Below are 17118 nucleotides of genomic sequence, written 5' to 3'. Positions count from 1 at the left end.
TAAATAAAATCCTTAAAAAATAAATAAATAAATAAAATTCCAAGAAGAAGCCCAGGGCAGGGCACCAGTTCCTGGTCTGTAGTCACCTTTGGATGGAGCCTGCTTTCCAGCTCAGTAGCTCTATGTCATCTTTGATGCTGAGCATTTTCTCATTTAAAAGGAAGAAAAAGGCTGATGATAAAAGTAACCAAAACTATAATTTGGAAAACGTAGAAAAGCATCGGAAAAAAAATAGATAGACTTTTTATTTCTACCATTTAGAGACAACCACTATAAGCATTTGAGCTTTCTTTTTTTTTTTTTTTTTTTTTTTTTTTTTTTTTTTTTTTTTTTTTTTTTAAAGATTTTTATTTATTTATTTGACAGAGAGAAATCACAAGTAGATGGAGAGGCAGGCAGAGAGAGGGAGGGAAGCAGGCTCTCCGCTGAGCAGAGAGCCCGATGCGGGACTCGATCCCAGGACTCTGAGATCATGACCTGAGCCGAAGGCAGCGGCTTAACCCACTGAGCCACCCAGGCGCCCAAGCATTTGAGCTTTCTTAATAAATTTTTTTCTTTTAAGCTTTTACAACAGATGAAAATTGTGAATTATTATTATTTTTTTACAGATACAAGTATGGTGGCATCATTATAACAGCTACACTTACATGGCGCTTACCATAATCACCATAGCCACCATACACGGTCACTTCCCTAGGGATTAGTGTGTTCTACAAGTGGCCCATTCAGTTCTCTTGACGTGGAACAAGAGTTTCTGTCCTCACCACTTATAATGAAGAATGAAGGCAGAGGTTAGCTGCCACAATTATAGATACAATTACAGAAAACATAGAAAGCTATATTCCTAGATTTTCTTGATTTCTTTTTTAAAGATGTATTTATTTGAGAGGGAGAGAGAGAGAGAAGGAGAGAGTGAACGGTAGGAGGGGGAGAGAGAGAATCTCAAGCAGACTCCCTGCTGAGCATGGAGCCTGATGTGGGGTTCGATTCCAGGACCCACAGAGCACAGACTGAGCTAAAACCAAGAGTCAGATGCTCAACTGACAGAGCCACCCATGTGCCCCTAGACTTCTTTTCAAATGCATATAAATGACAACACTACCTCAATCAAGAAAGATCTCTTGAGCATTTACTTCATACCAAGGACTCAGGATATTACACTGCACATGGTGAACTCGTTCCCTGTGGATGAGACGGTTTGCATCCACTACCTGTGATTAACAGAGTGTTTGCCATGCCAGGTATCAGGTTAGGAGCTTTGTATGAGTTACCTTGTTTAATGTAAAACAAACAAACAAACAAAAAAACAACCCACCTCCCCTAATTGAGATTACATAATCTACACAGTTTTGTGTTCTATACATCTAACATTATATTTCAACATTTCTCCTTTCTTTAAAAAAATCTTAAACATGATCCTTAATGGTTGTGTAAGAGCCACACTGTATTAAGATATCAATATTTATTGATTTATTCATTATCATGTCTCACTCTGGAGCTAGCCTCCTTCTGGATTTCCACTTTCTCAACAATCATGAGTAACAAGAGGAAGGTGGGGACACCCCACTTCCTTCCACTATGGGTAGCATTAGATATACTACACTCTTTTCAATGGCCCTCTCTCCTTTGTGTGTGCACTTAAAAGCAAAACTCTGAAGCTGATATATAGGAAGCAAAGTCATAAGAATGATGAGAATTTCAGCCAAAACAGCTGCTCTCCATGGGCTGGCAGGTCCTTGGGCTCCAATGACGCCAGCCAGCTGGTTAAGTCAATCTTGCTCCCAAACACAGCTGTCTGAAAAAGAGCATTATCATATTTTCCCTAGGGGACTGAATTTTCAACAAAATAAACTGAATCACAACATAGCTGAGTTCAAGTGGGGTGAGAGGGTAAGAAGAGAAGGGGACTTAAGCAAAAACAACAGAAATGTCCTAGCTTCCAGAGTAACTGGCACCCCTAAAAATAAGTACTGGTGCTATGTATATGTACAGTCTCCTGAGTTCTGCGAGGGAAGCAAAGAGAAACTATGGTTATTGTCAAGCTCAAGGACTACAGACTCTAAGAGGCCTTCTCCCCCTTTTCCTGTGTTCCCCAAACAATGCTGAGCTGCAAGCCTGCTCCCAGATGACCACCTCATGGTGCACTATTATCACTGACATTTAAACCGTGCTTCTGTATGTGAGTGTCTGTGCCCAGCAGGCACCATGCTAGGCACTTTGCATGGCTTCTAAGCCACAGATATTAAGTAGGGTGAGCACGCCACAGGAGAGATCTCCTGACCTGCCGCACAGTGAAGCAGGAGAGGGGCTGGACGTGGAATGCAGGGTTGCAGCTCCTTACATCTGCACTCTCCACTTACTCAGCTGTCATTACTCATTCAGCTCAGCTTTTCCAGCCAATCTTCACTCCAGAAGCTGTGCCCCAAATGTACGAGCAAGGATTTCAACAAATAATGGTATCTCTTAGCACCCCTCTGCCTCTGTCCTCAAGAATAACACTCTCAGCCATCCCTAGCTGAAAATGAATTCAGACTTGTGATGGCCCACCACCCCCTTATGTCTAGCCTCCAAGGTTTGTTTCTCTTTTCCTAACTGGAAATAAGCTTGTTGGGCAACTACAGTAGACACAAAGAGAATGGATACATATTTTAATTTCAACTATCACCAAGAATATGAGGTTACAGTCCTTCCTAAAAACCACATGAAATGCTGAAGAAGCAAAGAATAGGTTACGAAGAAAGCCTGCAGATTTGGGCAGATGCATGAAAAATTGCTTCCAAAACAATGTTTACACACAGCCGAGCAAGAAGAGACATGGAACCCAGGAGAGTCGTTCATTATGCATACTGGTAGGTTTCTTTAAAAGAGAAGTTGTTTGCCCATACTGGAACCAGTTCTAGCAGATTTTCACCACAGGTGAGACCAACAGTCCCAAAGGCCAGTTCTCCAGCCATCACTGTGATCCAGGCCCAGGCTGCTCAAGAATTTCAATGGGGCCACCACAAAATGTTGCCAGGCACAAGACTATCAATGCGGTGGTTACAGATGTTTCCAGAGTGCAAGGGCACCTCTGTAAATGTGAACAAGTCAGAGCAGATGATACAAACTTACATTAAGGAGTTTGGAAAATCATGCTCCAAATTACTTTTGTTCACTTAACTCTGAAACTTGAACACATGCAAGCTGTTTAAAGCCTGCTTACTGTCTGGCCACTTTCTAGCCAGGCCAAGGGTTTGTCTCAGTGCTAAAAGCACAAGCTGGAATTCTGATGACAACCTGAATTTTTCACAGTTTCCTTGGTTATTCCAAGCCTATTTTGTTTGGAAGAGGTAATTTCAAGAAAATAAAGTGAAGTTTCCTTCATTCTGTTAAGAAGAATCACTGTAGAAATGACCCTGCCAAATGATGCAAGTGTGGGTTCCTATCATTTATGACCAATGGATTTATGGAGCTCTACCATGTGGCTGGAACAATTCACAAGTTTCACAGAGACTTGACTTTCCAAATTAACATAAAAGGGGGGATTTATTCTGTGCCCCAAGTGCCCTATTAATTCTGTCCAAACTTACTAATTGAGTTAGGAACCCTTTAGAAATAAAAGTTATTTGGAAGGCCATAAGCATTCTGGAAGCTACTGAGAAATAAAACTGTAACATTAAAAAAAAAAAAATTCTGCATATCTCTTCCAAGTATTCCCAATTTCAAGCTTCCTGTAAGTGGAATTAGCAGACCCATAAATACCAGCTTCTGTTTCCCTTTAAGCTACATGGGAGAGTGATCAGGCTTCTGGATTCACACAGGCCCAGGCCCGGTCTGGGTTCTGCTGTTTACTCAGTGGGCAACACTTACTGCGACACAGTGGGAGTGGGAGAGAGATCTCGCCATCACTGATAGAAGCACCATTGCCATATCACCAGAAAAAGTCCAACAAAGGAATTCATAGCCAACATATGGGTAGAAAGCAAAGAGGCTTTGAAGCTAGACAGACTTGGGTTCAACTTAGGCGAGAGCCTCAACAACTCTGAGCCTGTTTTCCTGTGCAAACAAGAATCTAACACCTGCCTCGCAGAGCCATTGAAAAGTTAAGCCACAGTAAGTGCTAGAACCTAGCAATGAGTGGACAAGAAATGGTGATGGAATAATGACAATAAAATAACCAAAATTTGTTGAGTGTTCATCGTGCTACTTGCATGAGTTATCTATTATTTTACTCACAAGAAATCTATAAAAAAGGTACTATTATTCTTGGCATCGTGAAGGTGAGAAACCTAAGACTCAGTGAGATGAACTGATTTGTCCAAGGTCACATACTTGAATGCAGCTGGACTGGAACTTAGCATGACCATCTGGATATTACCCATGTGTGGTTTTATACCTATTATTAATTTGAAAGACATAGGACAAAATAAGAAGATTCCAAGCTTTACAGTCCAATGGATCTGACTTTAGTTGCTTACCAGTAGTTCTGTGACTCTGAGCAAGTTGTATAACTCTGTGACCTTCAGATGCCTCATCTGTAAAAACTCCCAGGAGTGTGGTGAAGACCAAAGCACCTAACACAGTTTGACACTCAATGTTCAAGAGACATTACTGCATTCAATAAAAAAGTATAAGAAGAGAAATAACTGGAGACTCAACAATGAATTATTTGCAGTCAGGACACGAGGATTTAATTTCTAAGTGCAAATTTAATTACTGCTCTTTGCAAAACATCGATCTTAACTGCTTACAGCAATGTTAAAATTTGCTGTTCTTTTCCCTTGCGTTGTCTACAAAAACCAAATTTCACTGCCCATCCCCCTGCCTGCCTGGGGCCCACCCTGACAATTGTAAACCACTGCCACTTGCAAAATTTGTTGTTATCGGTTGCACATACACATTTTTACACCTTTTGTGATCCCATTCATCACATGCTTCTGTAATTTACAAGGATTAGGAGCCTTCCTATAATGTGTGGGGTACACTCTTTATTATGTGCTGTGATATTTATGGGAGGAAAATTAGGTCATGATAAAGAGTTCCTGGTCTATAACTGCTAAGTAGCTCTGAGACAATAAATCAATGACAGAGGCCTGGGGATAACAAAGCAAAACAGAAGAGACTGAGCATTTTCCTGAGACACAGATGCACGAGTTCCAAGTATTAAAGGATAAACAAATCTGGCGTTGTTTAATGTGGAGTTTCTGCTTTGGGAGTGGAGGGCTGGAACCACAGAGCAGGGCTCACACACTGCCCTCTCCTCATGACACAGTGCAGCAGGGCTGCTTAGGGCCTGAGAAGCTATAAACCCAGTGACTTTCCATGGAAAAGCTGGGCAAGTCTTATTAGCAGGACTCATTTATAACAACTGTTAAAAAGCCAAATTCATAGGCTACATTGACAGGGTTTTTAAGGACAAGTGGGAGCCCAATATCCTATTGATATTAGCATTTTGGCAGAGGGATCAACAATTTAGAAAATAGTTTGAGGAGTTTTACTAAAAGTCCTTCAAAAAAAAAAATAAAGTCCTTCAAAAGAAATCAATTCCATTTAGGAACTGGGGGCATATACAGATAAATGGCATGCATGGTCATCCACTGGATGCTGTGATTTTCCCAATTTCCAGAAAGTTTCTCTTTCCCGTTCTTTTTGCCCATGGAGGAATAGATGAAAACATAACAAAACCCCATCCTTATTTAAGCTATATTAAAGGAGCTTCATAGTTCAAACAATGCTCAGTTTATCTGGAGCTTATTGGGAGGGAAAATACATGTTCAGATTCATAACTCTATAGCATTAAAGAAGAGTAATTTGCACAGCACCTGACACTCAAAAAAAGAAAAAAGGCCTGTGACAGAAAGCACTCCAGCCCTGCATATAATAAGTAAATCTAGCTTACTTTTAAACCTCACATGGGCAGGACCAAAAAGAGCATCCTCGGGAACCAATGGAAGGAAAAGTAACAAAAATTAAAAAATGAAAATCAATGAACACATATTAAAAAAGCCATGACCATAAGATACAAAACTAGCTTCCCAAGCAGGCAGCAGCACCAGAGATTATCTTAATGTAGTAACGCATTGAGGCATTCTTCATCATCATCAAGTTGAAGTATCGAGAACATGAAATAAAACTGCCAAATACTTGTCAGTTGCCAGAAACTGTTCAAATCAATTATATTTCACTAACTGATGGACATTTTGTGCACAAAACCCAACGGTGGTGTAATGGATTTCAATTCCACAAACATTTTCGTAAAAGCAGGTCAAGGTAGCTTGGTGGTTGAAAATCAAGTCAGATCAAGACAACGGCACCAAAAGACACTACCATTTTAATGGGAATGCAAGGCTGCTTAGGACTTGGTGCTTATACTTGGTGTTCAGTGGAGTCTCATCCATGCTTACCAGGCTCTTCTCCTTGATGGATAGGATTAAAAATCAATATACTTCGAAAGGCCATAAGTCAAAAATTAGACTCTGAGGCTTTTTTTTTTTTATATAAAGCCATAAGTTTACAACAGTAGAGTCAACTCTATGATTTTTGTGCTTTATTTAACAATGATTTTGATATCAATAGTCAGAGTACAATTTGGTTCAGCTTCCAGGGATGTCTTACTAAAATGATGATATAATCATTTTACCCCTTTAAACTTGGAAACTTGAATGCTCTCATTTTTCAGGAGTAAATGCAAACCCTTTTCCATAGCTTTCCATGTCCCTGACAATGGGCTAAAGGCAACTGTGTGGTAGCATCTCCCACCATTTGCTAACATATAACCCACGTTCTTTCACAATCATGTCATTTTAATACACATAAGTTAATTAATCCCTGGAAGGCTGTCACTCAAGTCTCAACTCTTTTTCTGACTAGAAATGTCTTTATCTGTCTGAGCAGAATTAAGTGATTTCTCCTCAGTGATGCCATACACTTGACTTGTCTTACTGGATGTCACTAAGCACGGTGTATCATGCTTAGACATATCCTGATAAAATCAGAGAGCCTTGGGAAAAAGGTCCCATCTTACTCCTTTTCAGCCAGTAGTAGATGCTCAGTAAATGCATGGCACAGAGATAAACTAGAACAGATTTCAGTAGCTTGGGTTGTGAAAGCAGTTCAGACCTAGTTCTCTCCTAAGGCGGTTTCTTAAACTCTTTGCACTTCAGGTTCATGATTTGTAAACAAGAGGCAAAAATACTGACCTTATAAAAATTAAATGATATGATGGATACGAAGCTGCTTAGGACAGTATATTGTGGATAAGAAACTACAATAAAGATTAACTACTACTGCCGTTATTACATCTAAACTATGTACATTACAAAGATCCATTACCATCAACAGAGTAAGTCAATCAATATGTATTACCAAACATGGAAAAAGGAAGATCCCTACCAGCCCCCAAACATAATCCCTATCTTCTGGTTTTTTCCTCTCTGCCTCCACTTACTGTGGGATATTTACCACCTACAACTGTTCCAAACATCACTCTTCTCACCGGGTCTGCCATCGGAGGCAAAGGACAAGAGTTTCTGGCCATATGCTTTAGCCAGTTCAAACACAGAAACCTTTCTCCTTCTCTCTCTCTTTTTATTAATTTTTCTTTGAAAAGAGATGTTTCATCAGGTAAAAGAAACTGAATTTTCTGGCTAGCAGACATTCCTTATCCCCCTCTTTTAAATGTCAATTTTAACGACAAAGATGTGTTTCCAGTTATAGACATTGATGAGTTAGTTCTCCATACTGAATCTTTCAAAGGGTATTTGAAGACTGACTTGTCAGTATCACCAAATGTCTGATGTCCCCTGGCTGTGTAAAAAATGGCACGTGTACTCGAATGTTTATAGCAGCAATCTCCATAATAGCCAAACTATGGAAAGAACCTAGATGTCCATCAACAGATGAATGGATCAAGAAGATGTGGTATATATACACAATGGAATACTATGCAGCCATCAAAAGAAATGAAATCTTGCCATTTGTGACAACATGGATGGAACTAGAGCGTATCATGCTTAGCGAAATAAGTCAAGCAGAGAAAGACAACTATCATATGATCTCCCTGATATGAGGAAGTGGTGATGCAACATGGGGGCTTAAGTGGGTACGAGAAGAATAAATGAAACAAGATGGGATTGGGAGGGAGACAAACCATAAGTGACTCTTAATCTCACAAAACAAACTGAGGGTTGTTGGGTGGAGGGGGTTTGGGAGAAGGGGGTGGTATTATGGACATTGGGGTGGGTATGTGTTTTGGTGAGTGCTGTGAAGTGTGTAAACCTGGTGATTCACAGACCTGTACCCCTGGGGATAAAAATATATGTTTATAAAAAATAAAAAATTATATTAAAATAAATAAATAAATAAATAAATTTTTTTAAAAAATGGCAATGCTGAGAAAAGAGTGCTTTCCGTAAGAAATACTGAGGAACTGCCTATGTTTAGCACAAGCCTCTCATGAGAAAGCAATGTCTTTGGGTGCCTGGGTGGCTCAGTCATTAAGCATCTGCCTTCGGCTCAGGTAATGATCTCAAGGTCCTGGGATTGAGCCCCACATCGGGCTCCCTGCTCAGCGGGAAGCCTGCTTCTCTCCTTCTCCCACTCCCCCTGCTTGGGTTCCCTCTCTCATTGTGCCTCCCTCTGTCATATAAAAAAATAAAATTTAAAAAAAAAGAAAGAAAAAGAAAGTAATGCCTTTTCCAACAGGAACTACAAGCAAACCTACCAGGCATGGGGAGGGAGCCCTTATGGCAGAACACCTGCACAGATGGCAGCTCACAACTGCTCCTGCGCCTCTAGGTGTACATGGTTTCTCTCAGACAGAGGTGCGGTCTCTTTCCCACCCCGGTGGGGAAAAGCAAGCCTGGTGACTTCCTTTGACCAACAGAATGTGCTAAAGCCAATACTCTGGTCTATTCCAGGCTGAAGCCTTAGGAGGCTTTGTAGCTTCTGTGTTTGTCCCCTTGGAAATCTGGCCCAGACTATCAAGTGACGAAGACTCACATGGAGATAGAGAGGCTATAGAAAAGAGGATCAAGGTGTCCCAGCCGAAAGCTAGTACCAAGGTTTCAGACATGCAGACTAAGGCCGTCTTGGAACACCCAGCTGCAGCCAAACCACTCCAGCAGATACCACATGGGAGACACAGGAGCCCTCCCCAAATATCTGACCCACAGAATTGAAAGGAAAAAAAAAATTCCTTGCTGTTTTAAGTCACTAGGCTTGGAGATGATCTGTTATGCAGAAATAAATTTCACTACAACAGGCATTTTATGGTTTTCTCTCTCTGTCTCTGAGTGACTCCAATTGCTAGATGCCTGGGCTGCTATACCCTCTTTCAGTACTATATCTATTACTTCTATCTACTATTACTGTAGTTCTATTACTTAATTTTATTCCAAGGGAACAAGTAAACACCTTCCACGAAATGTTCTTAACAACCTGAGAGACTATTATATCAGTCATTGCAGGGGGACATACCCTTAAGATCTGTATTCAGGCTTGTTTCAAGGAAGAGGGCATATACTATCATGTGCTTCTTGTTGGCAGACAGGACGAAAAGTTGCTGTTGGAAAGCATTTCTTCAAGTGAGGTTTCAGAATTTTGTCCAACTTGTAACACTAAAGTTAGAGAAGTAGTCACTCGTGGACATTTCTGTATGTGTGTTCATATATCTAGAGAATTACAGACAAGCCTAAGGGAATGCCCATTAAATATTAACTAAGATCTTAATAGTGTGAATTTTAAAGAACATGTCTCTGACAATATTCATCTGAGGACATTAGGAGAGCTCTGGATTTCATGACTACAGTTCAGTTCTATTGGGAGAAATTTATCTAAAGCATTGTCTCCAGAAAGGCAAGGGCCACAGGATGGCCATGGGTACTTAGGATTCCTATTAGATGAACTTCAGAGGCTAAGCCTAAGGTAGGAGCCTAAGGTAGGAACTAATCATTTTATACCAGACCTAAAGCTATATTTAAAAAAGGAGTCTAGTTGCCTTACCCTAAATTGTTTTTACCAGAAAGACAAACCTGATGAATATGAAGGACGTTGTCCCAGAAGAATGTATGTATCTAGGTCTTGCAAACTTCGGCCCATCATGGACCCCAGACTAAAAACCTCTATCAAGGTGGTACACTAGCTCCTTCAGAATTGGGAACAGGCACTCTGGGGCTATCTTCATCCCAGAAATGTTTTCACTCATATTCTTTCATCATTGGCTTCCACAGGAACATAAACCCTAAATGTGATTCATCCACTCTCTGACATAGAATAATGAAAAGGAACATATAATGAAGCACTATAATACTCTTAATACTCTATGTACCTTAACAAATACACAGAAGAGAGTAACATGATTTATAACCCACCAAACCAGATGAGTATTTTCCAACCAGTTCTTGCCTATATACTTACAGGCCTGGCCATGCACTTCATATTTCATTTCCTATTTCTGCATTTTGTGTCCTAGGCAGGATGGCTCCTTGCTTACACAAGTTTCAATATTGTTATTAGAACTTTCTGCTCCTTTTTTCTTCATGCTACTTTTGAATTTGCTTGCTGGCTTTGAAAGCCCAAAGACACCAAAAAGAGCTGCAAGTTCAAAAATCATTGGACACTGCCTGTTATAGGCTTAAATATGGCCCATTTGGGGAGATGGAACATAATCACACGGCTCATTTTTTGCATATCTATCTCAACATTTAATATTTTATTCAAGAAAAGATCAAATTACAAAAAGTATTATTTTGGGAGGGAGGACATGTGACATTCAAAAACAAACTTGAGCTCTATTTTCTGGGCCCTTTGTTAAGAGTGCTAAAAACAATGGTTTAGTTATTAAACCTTACTTCATGCCAGATTCTTGGCTAAGTCCTTTACATATTGTACCTTATTTAATCCTCAGAGAAAACCAATTGAAGGAATGTGGCAAACTGGCTAGTTGATCATCAAACTCTCTTCCCCTAGCTCTGAGCACACAGTTAGCTTGCTTCTCCAGCCTTCCTTATAGTTAGATGTCATCATGGGACTGACTTCTGACTGATGGAATATGGAAGAAAATAGGGAAAGCCTCCTCTGTGCTTAGTCCATACAATCTTTCCCAGTCTTACAGACTCCCTCATTTCCCCCCACTAGTTGACTGCAGAGATCTGCAGAGCAGAGGGCGGAGCCACCAGATGGAAGGCACCTGGATTGCTTTATTACCACCTTTGTAATACCCACAGAGAACTCTTTTGTGACCAAGAGACAAACTTCTATCCTCCTGAGTCACTGATATTTGGGGGTTATTTTTTTCCAGCAGTTAGACTGTACTGAAAGTACTTTTATGAGCACAGAGAGCTTAGGTAATCTGCTCATGGTCACATAACTAGAAAGAGGTTACAGATTTGAATCCAGATGGTTTCTCTGTAGAAAACATTTTTAACTGCTGTTCAATTATATTCCTTTTTTACAGGTTCTCATATATCACATAAAGTTTACCTATACCTGATTTAATTATATCTGAGGGAGGCGGTTAGATGGAGGTCCAAATTTTGGAATAGAGAAAAGATAATTTCTTCGAATAAATCATTTGATTTCCTATCTCTTTATTAACCATGTAAAAGGGGGCCATGCCCTAAACAACTTTGCAGGATACTTGTTACTTTGGGAAAGTTATATTCAGAGCTTCTTCTTCTTCTTCTTCTTTTTTTTTTTAAGATTTAATTAATTTATTTATTTGAGAGAGAGACAGTGAGAGAGAGCATGAGAGGCGAGAAGGTCAGAGGGAGAAGCAGACTTCCCATGGAGCTGGGAGCCTGATGCGGGACTCGATCCCAGGACTCCGGGACCGGGACCTGAGCTGAAGGCAGTTGCTTAACCAACTGAGCCACCCAGGTGCCTCAGAGCTTCTTTAGTAGTAATTAATGCTCCACAGCAAATTACCTCAAAAACTTAGTGGCTTAAAGCATTTAGCATCTCTCCCAGGTTCTATGAGTCAGGAATTCAGGAGGGGCTGAGCTCACTGGTTTCTTAAGAGTTTGTACACATGTACAGTTGGGGCTGCATCATCCGAAGGACTGGACAGGACTAAATGATTGACATCCAAAGTGGTTCACTCACATAGTGGCCCAATTGGTCTGCTTGTTGGTAGGAAGCTGCACTTTTGCCCCAGAGGGTTGCGTGACTGCCATTACAACGTGGTGGCTTGCCTCCCCCAGAGTGAGCAAGTCCAGAAGTCAAAGCAAATGCCGCAAGTTCTTATTTGATCTCTCTCCATTAGTTTTGCAATTTCCTATTAATCACATTGGGATCAATACTGGGATCCCCTATTCAGAGAGGGGAACACACAGAGCAGCGGATACCAGGAGACAAGGGTCACTTGGAGCCATTCTGGAGGCCAGATACCACAGGAGCCCATTTGTTCAACATATACGTACTGAGTGCTTACTGAGGACCTAGGGACAAAGCAGTGAACAAAACAGACATAAGTCCTGCATATATCCAAGTGTATATATCCAAAGAAAGAAGCATATATCCAAATGGAGGTCAGAAAGGCAACATATTTAATCACTAGGCAAATTATGTGCTATACTAGGAAGCACGAAGTGTTATGGAGAGATAAAACAGTATCAGGGAGAAGGGAAATGCTGGAGTTGGGACTATATGCAATTTTAAATAGAGAGGTTTTAGACTCTTGTTTTTAGGGAAGTTTTTGATCACTGCTTCAATCTTGTTACTGGTTATTGGTCTACTCAGGTTGTCAATTTCTTCCTGTTTCAGTCTTGGTTTATAGGTTTCCAGGAATGCAACCATTTCTTCCAGGTTGCTTAATTTATTGGCATATAGCTGTTAATAAAAATTAGTAATGACTGTTTCCATTTCCTTGTTGTTAGTCATGATCTCTCCCCTTTCATTCATTATTTTATTAATTTGGGTCATTTCTCTTTTCTTATGGATAAGTCTGGCCAGTGGTTTATTGATCTTATTAATTTTTTCAAAGAACCAGCTTCTAGTTTCGTTGATGTATTCTACAGTATTTCTGGTTTCTAATTCACTGATTTCTTTGCTCTAATCTTAATTATTTCCCTTCTTGTGCATGGGTTAGACTTAATTTGTTGTTGATTCTCCAGTTCTTTAAGGTGTAAAGATAGTTTGTGTATTTTGGATTTTTCTATTTTTTTGAGTGAGGCTATGATACTTTATGTGGAAAACCCAAAAGTGAACCATGAGAGACTATGGACTCCGAAAAACAAATTGAGGGTTTTAGAGGGCATTGGGGTGGGGGATGGGTTAGCTCAGTGACAGGTATTAAGGAGGGCACGTATTGCATGGAGCACTGGGTGTTATGCGCAAACAATGAATCATGGAACACTACATCAAAAACTGAAGATGTACAGTATGGTGACTAACATAATAAAAAAGTAATAATAATAAATAAATAGAGAGGTCTACATAGGCCTCACTTAGAAGACCTAAAAGAGGTGAGGAAGTATGCTCTTAAGTTACATGGAGGAAGACTATTCCAAGTACTGGAAAGAACAACTGCAAAAGCCTTGAGCTGGGCATGCTGCAATGTGTAAGAACAGCAAGCAGTCAAAGCAGCCACAGGAGTGAAGTAAAATAGCAGGCCATAGATGAGATGAGGTAAGTAACAGAGGCAAGAGCAGAGCCTGGGTAGGACCTTCCAGGTTCTTGTAAGGGCTCTGACTTTCACGCCCTGAAACAGGAAGCCACGGAAAGTTCTTAGCAGACAAATGATATAATTTGATTTAGTACTTTAAAAATTCCACTCTGGTGGCTGTTATCAAAATAGACAGGCCAAGGGGTGCTTAGGTGGCTCAGTCGGTTAAGCATCTGCCTTCGGCTCAGGTCAGGATCCCAAGGTCCTGGGATCAAGCCCCACATCAGGCTCCTTGCTCAACCAGGAGCCTGCCTCTCTCTTTGCCTGCTGCTCCCCGTGCTTGTGCTCTCTCTCTCCCTCTCTTTCTGACAAATAAATGAATAAAATCTTTAAAAAAAAATTGGCCAAGGGTAGAAGAAGGAAATAAATTAGGATGCTGTTGTTGTATCGAGACAAGAGATGATGATGGCTTATGTTAGAGTATTTTCAGTGCAGACAAGTGATAAAAAGTGGTCTGATTACAGATTCAGTTTGCAGGTTATCTAGCACAGTTAAATCACCATTCTAGGTCGAGTTTTCAATTAGGATAGACAACATTTTAAAATTATTTTTTATTATGTCCCAGCACTGTGGCTGTCAAATGGTGTTTTAGGGAACCCTATAAGTTCTGAGAGACTTCTTAAGGATGTGCCACTAGAAACTAAGGTGGGACAGATGTATAAAAATTCATGGCCCCCACCCAAGTTTTCTAAGGGCAGCTCTGTGTTGACATATTTTATTATGTGAGACGAGGGAGATCATTTTAAGAAGGACAAGAAACTCCAGTGCCCTAAAAGAAAAGACAAACTCCCCCCAAAATACACACAGTATGAAAAATTACACCATTTAGAGAACGGGAGGGTAAACTACAGATAAGGAAAAATATTTGCACTATATGTAATAAAAAGTTTACTCTCCCTAATAGTAAGGGGAAAAACCTCAAATTCATGAGAAGACAACCATGTAAAAAATGACTAAGGGGCATTTTCTAAAGGAAGCTCGTCAGAGTCCCTCCTTCATTGGATTATTACGAGGATATAGTTACAACCCATATAAAGCACTTAGCACAGTGCTCAGTACAGAAGAAATGCTCAACCAATGTTGCCCACCATTATCACTACCATAACCACCACTGCTGTCCTTCTCTCCATTTGGTACCTGTTGCCATGACAAGATGATGACCATCACCAACATCGCCAACCATCAAAAGCAGCTTCATGGCGTAAGAGGCATTAGCAGTAGGAACCTGCACCAACCTGAATGCCATTTCCAACTTGGCTTTCCCCCAAGGAAAATTCTTCACTCACAGTAACCAGTGATATATTACCTTTTCATGATTTTCTATTAGGATCTCAATAACAATATTCTGAAACTTGATGTCCATGATGGCTGCTACTGTTTCTTCCTGAGGACGCAGCAGGGTAGGTCCAAACACCACGCCAAGGTTTGCCACTGTCATCAAATTCTGCTTGTGGTTGTTAGCAACACTGGGAGGAAGGAAAAGAAAAGGCACAGATGAGAGAAAGACAGTACAAATAGATAGCTGACTTCCCTGTGCCTTCCCTATCTTCAGACTCCTCATCTGATAGGAGCCAGACTGTGGGACATCTTAAGATGTCTTCAAGTCCAAAGAGAGACTTCTCTACTTGTAATTTTTGTCCTCCAGTTTTCAAAAATCTTCAGTACTCAGCTATTTTGCTCTTTCAGGACATGACACTCCTTTACCCAATTTTGTTTTGCCTACCAACCAACCAACAGCCAACCAACCAACCAAAGCAGCTGCCCTCCAAAATGTGAAAGTTTGCACATCTGAATGCCTGCTCTGCAAATCCAGCTAAGTGCTCATCTCTCTTAGTTATGACTTTTATACTTTGCTGCTGGTTAAACCATTGTGATCTTTAGCATTTTCTCTAATGCAAATATAAAAACTCTTTTTTTTAAAAAGATTTTATTTATTTATTTGACAGAGAGAGATCACAAGTAGGCAGAGAGGCAGGCAGAGAGAGAGGAGAAAGCAGGCTCCCTGCTGAGCAGAGAGCCCGATGCGGGACTCGATCCCAGGACCCTGAGATCATGACCTGAGCCGAAGGCAGCGGCTTAACCCACTGAGCCACCCAGGCGCCCCCAAATATAAAAACTCTTGATGGCTTTAGCACATTTGTAAATACAGGCATGAAACAGACCTAATTTTTAAGATGAAAAGATCTTGGGAAATTCAGCACTTTAGGCTCAGAGTATTAAACCCCATTGCATTAAACATGTGGCTTACATTAAGGGAAACATGTGGCATAAACAAATAAAAATGCACTACCATGTACCCATGTGTATGGCTGTGTTTATACTGTCACTTATACTCAAAGTCTGAGGAACACACAGGGTCAGCAGTAGCTATATCTAAGTAATCTGCTAAATACATACACGTATTTTTGGGTAAATACTACTCAAAACATGAGTATGAACTCCAAACCTGACCACTATGACATAGCCATAAAACTCAATTGTTCATTTGTGGGCCCTGTGTTTAAAAATATACAAATAATCTACTGACAACAAATAAGTTAAAAGTTAAGCCCAATTTAGTATTGTTAAGAAAATATTAGGGTCTTCCCTAAATCACCTGTTAGAAAAAGGAAACTATTCATTACTAGAGACTAGAGAGAAATTGGACAGAGATAGCAGTTTGCACAGACATACCTCCCTAGCATTTGGTGCCATTTATAGAGAGTTTTTTTTTTTTTTTTCTCACACAATTCTATGCCTGTACTGTTTCTCTTGAATACTTCTATTTTGTAGGAGGAGAAGACGTTCTACTGCCTTAAGTGCTGGTTGTGAAACTGAGACTTCACTGAAATTACTACACCAACCAATTTTATCAACAGATATAGACCTTTCTATAATTTTCTAGGGCTAAAAGTCTAATGCCATAAAAACTGTCTCCACTGAAAGGGGCAGGGAGTAGTTAGGTCTGTCAAATTTTAACCGTCGAACCAGCCAGGTACTAAGAAAATTTGTTTTTTCACTGCTAAGCAAGTAGAGCTGCCACTGATGTACTGGCCTATTTCTGGTCCACATAAAAATATTTTGCAAACATTTTTTGAGTCTTGGTGAAATGTCTTGATTTACTTACATAGCTTCCCATCTACCCAGAGCTGTATCATGTTTCTGAAAGCATTATGCAAAGGGCCAAGTTCTTACCCATCAAGGGAGAAAGACTTTGGTTCTGTAATTCAGTCGATCAGCAAGTATGCCTATTTACAGGCTGCTAGTAACATCACTCCTTTCATCATGGACTCCTATGTGCAGGAAGTAAATTCTGTGCCCTTATACTTCCCCCTCCCAAATGAGCAAAGTCATTAGACTTACCTTGCCGGCCACAAAAGTCTCTTGTGTAAATGAGTCAACAAGCTATTTATGTATGAAAGTACTTTTAAATTGGAGACCAATATAAAAACATATGGTTTGGATGATGATCACTTTTTACCATCAACACTACATCT

General features: G+C 40.2%; 1 protein-coding gene across 5 annotated transcripts in view; it reads right to left on the bottom strand.

Moving 5' to 3' along the window:
- The window catches only part of ARHGAP26 (Rho GTPase activating protein 26), a 414796-nt gene that overhangs the window by 90186 nt on the left and 307492 nt on the right, over nt 1-17118 (bottom strand). For all 5 annotated transcript variants that reach the window (XM_059417816.1, XM_059417817.1, XM_059417818.1 and 2 more), the window contains one exon: nt 14949-15108. In XM_059417816.1, coding sequence (XP_059273799.1) covers nt 14949-15108 — 160 coding nt within the window. The remainder of the gene's footprint in view (nt 1-14948; nt 15109-17118) is intronic.

The sequence above is a fragment of the Mustela nigripes genome, chromosome 12, assembly GCF_022355385.1.
Source record: "Mustela nigripes isolate SB6536 chromosome 12, MUSNIG.SB6536, whole genome shotgun sequence".
Taxonomy (NCBI): domain Eukaryota; kingdom Metazoa; phylum Chordata; class Mammalia; order Carnivora; family Mustelidae; genus Mustela; species Mustela nigripes.
This window is presented reverse-complemented; position numbering and strand designations above follow the sequence as displayed.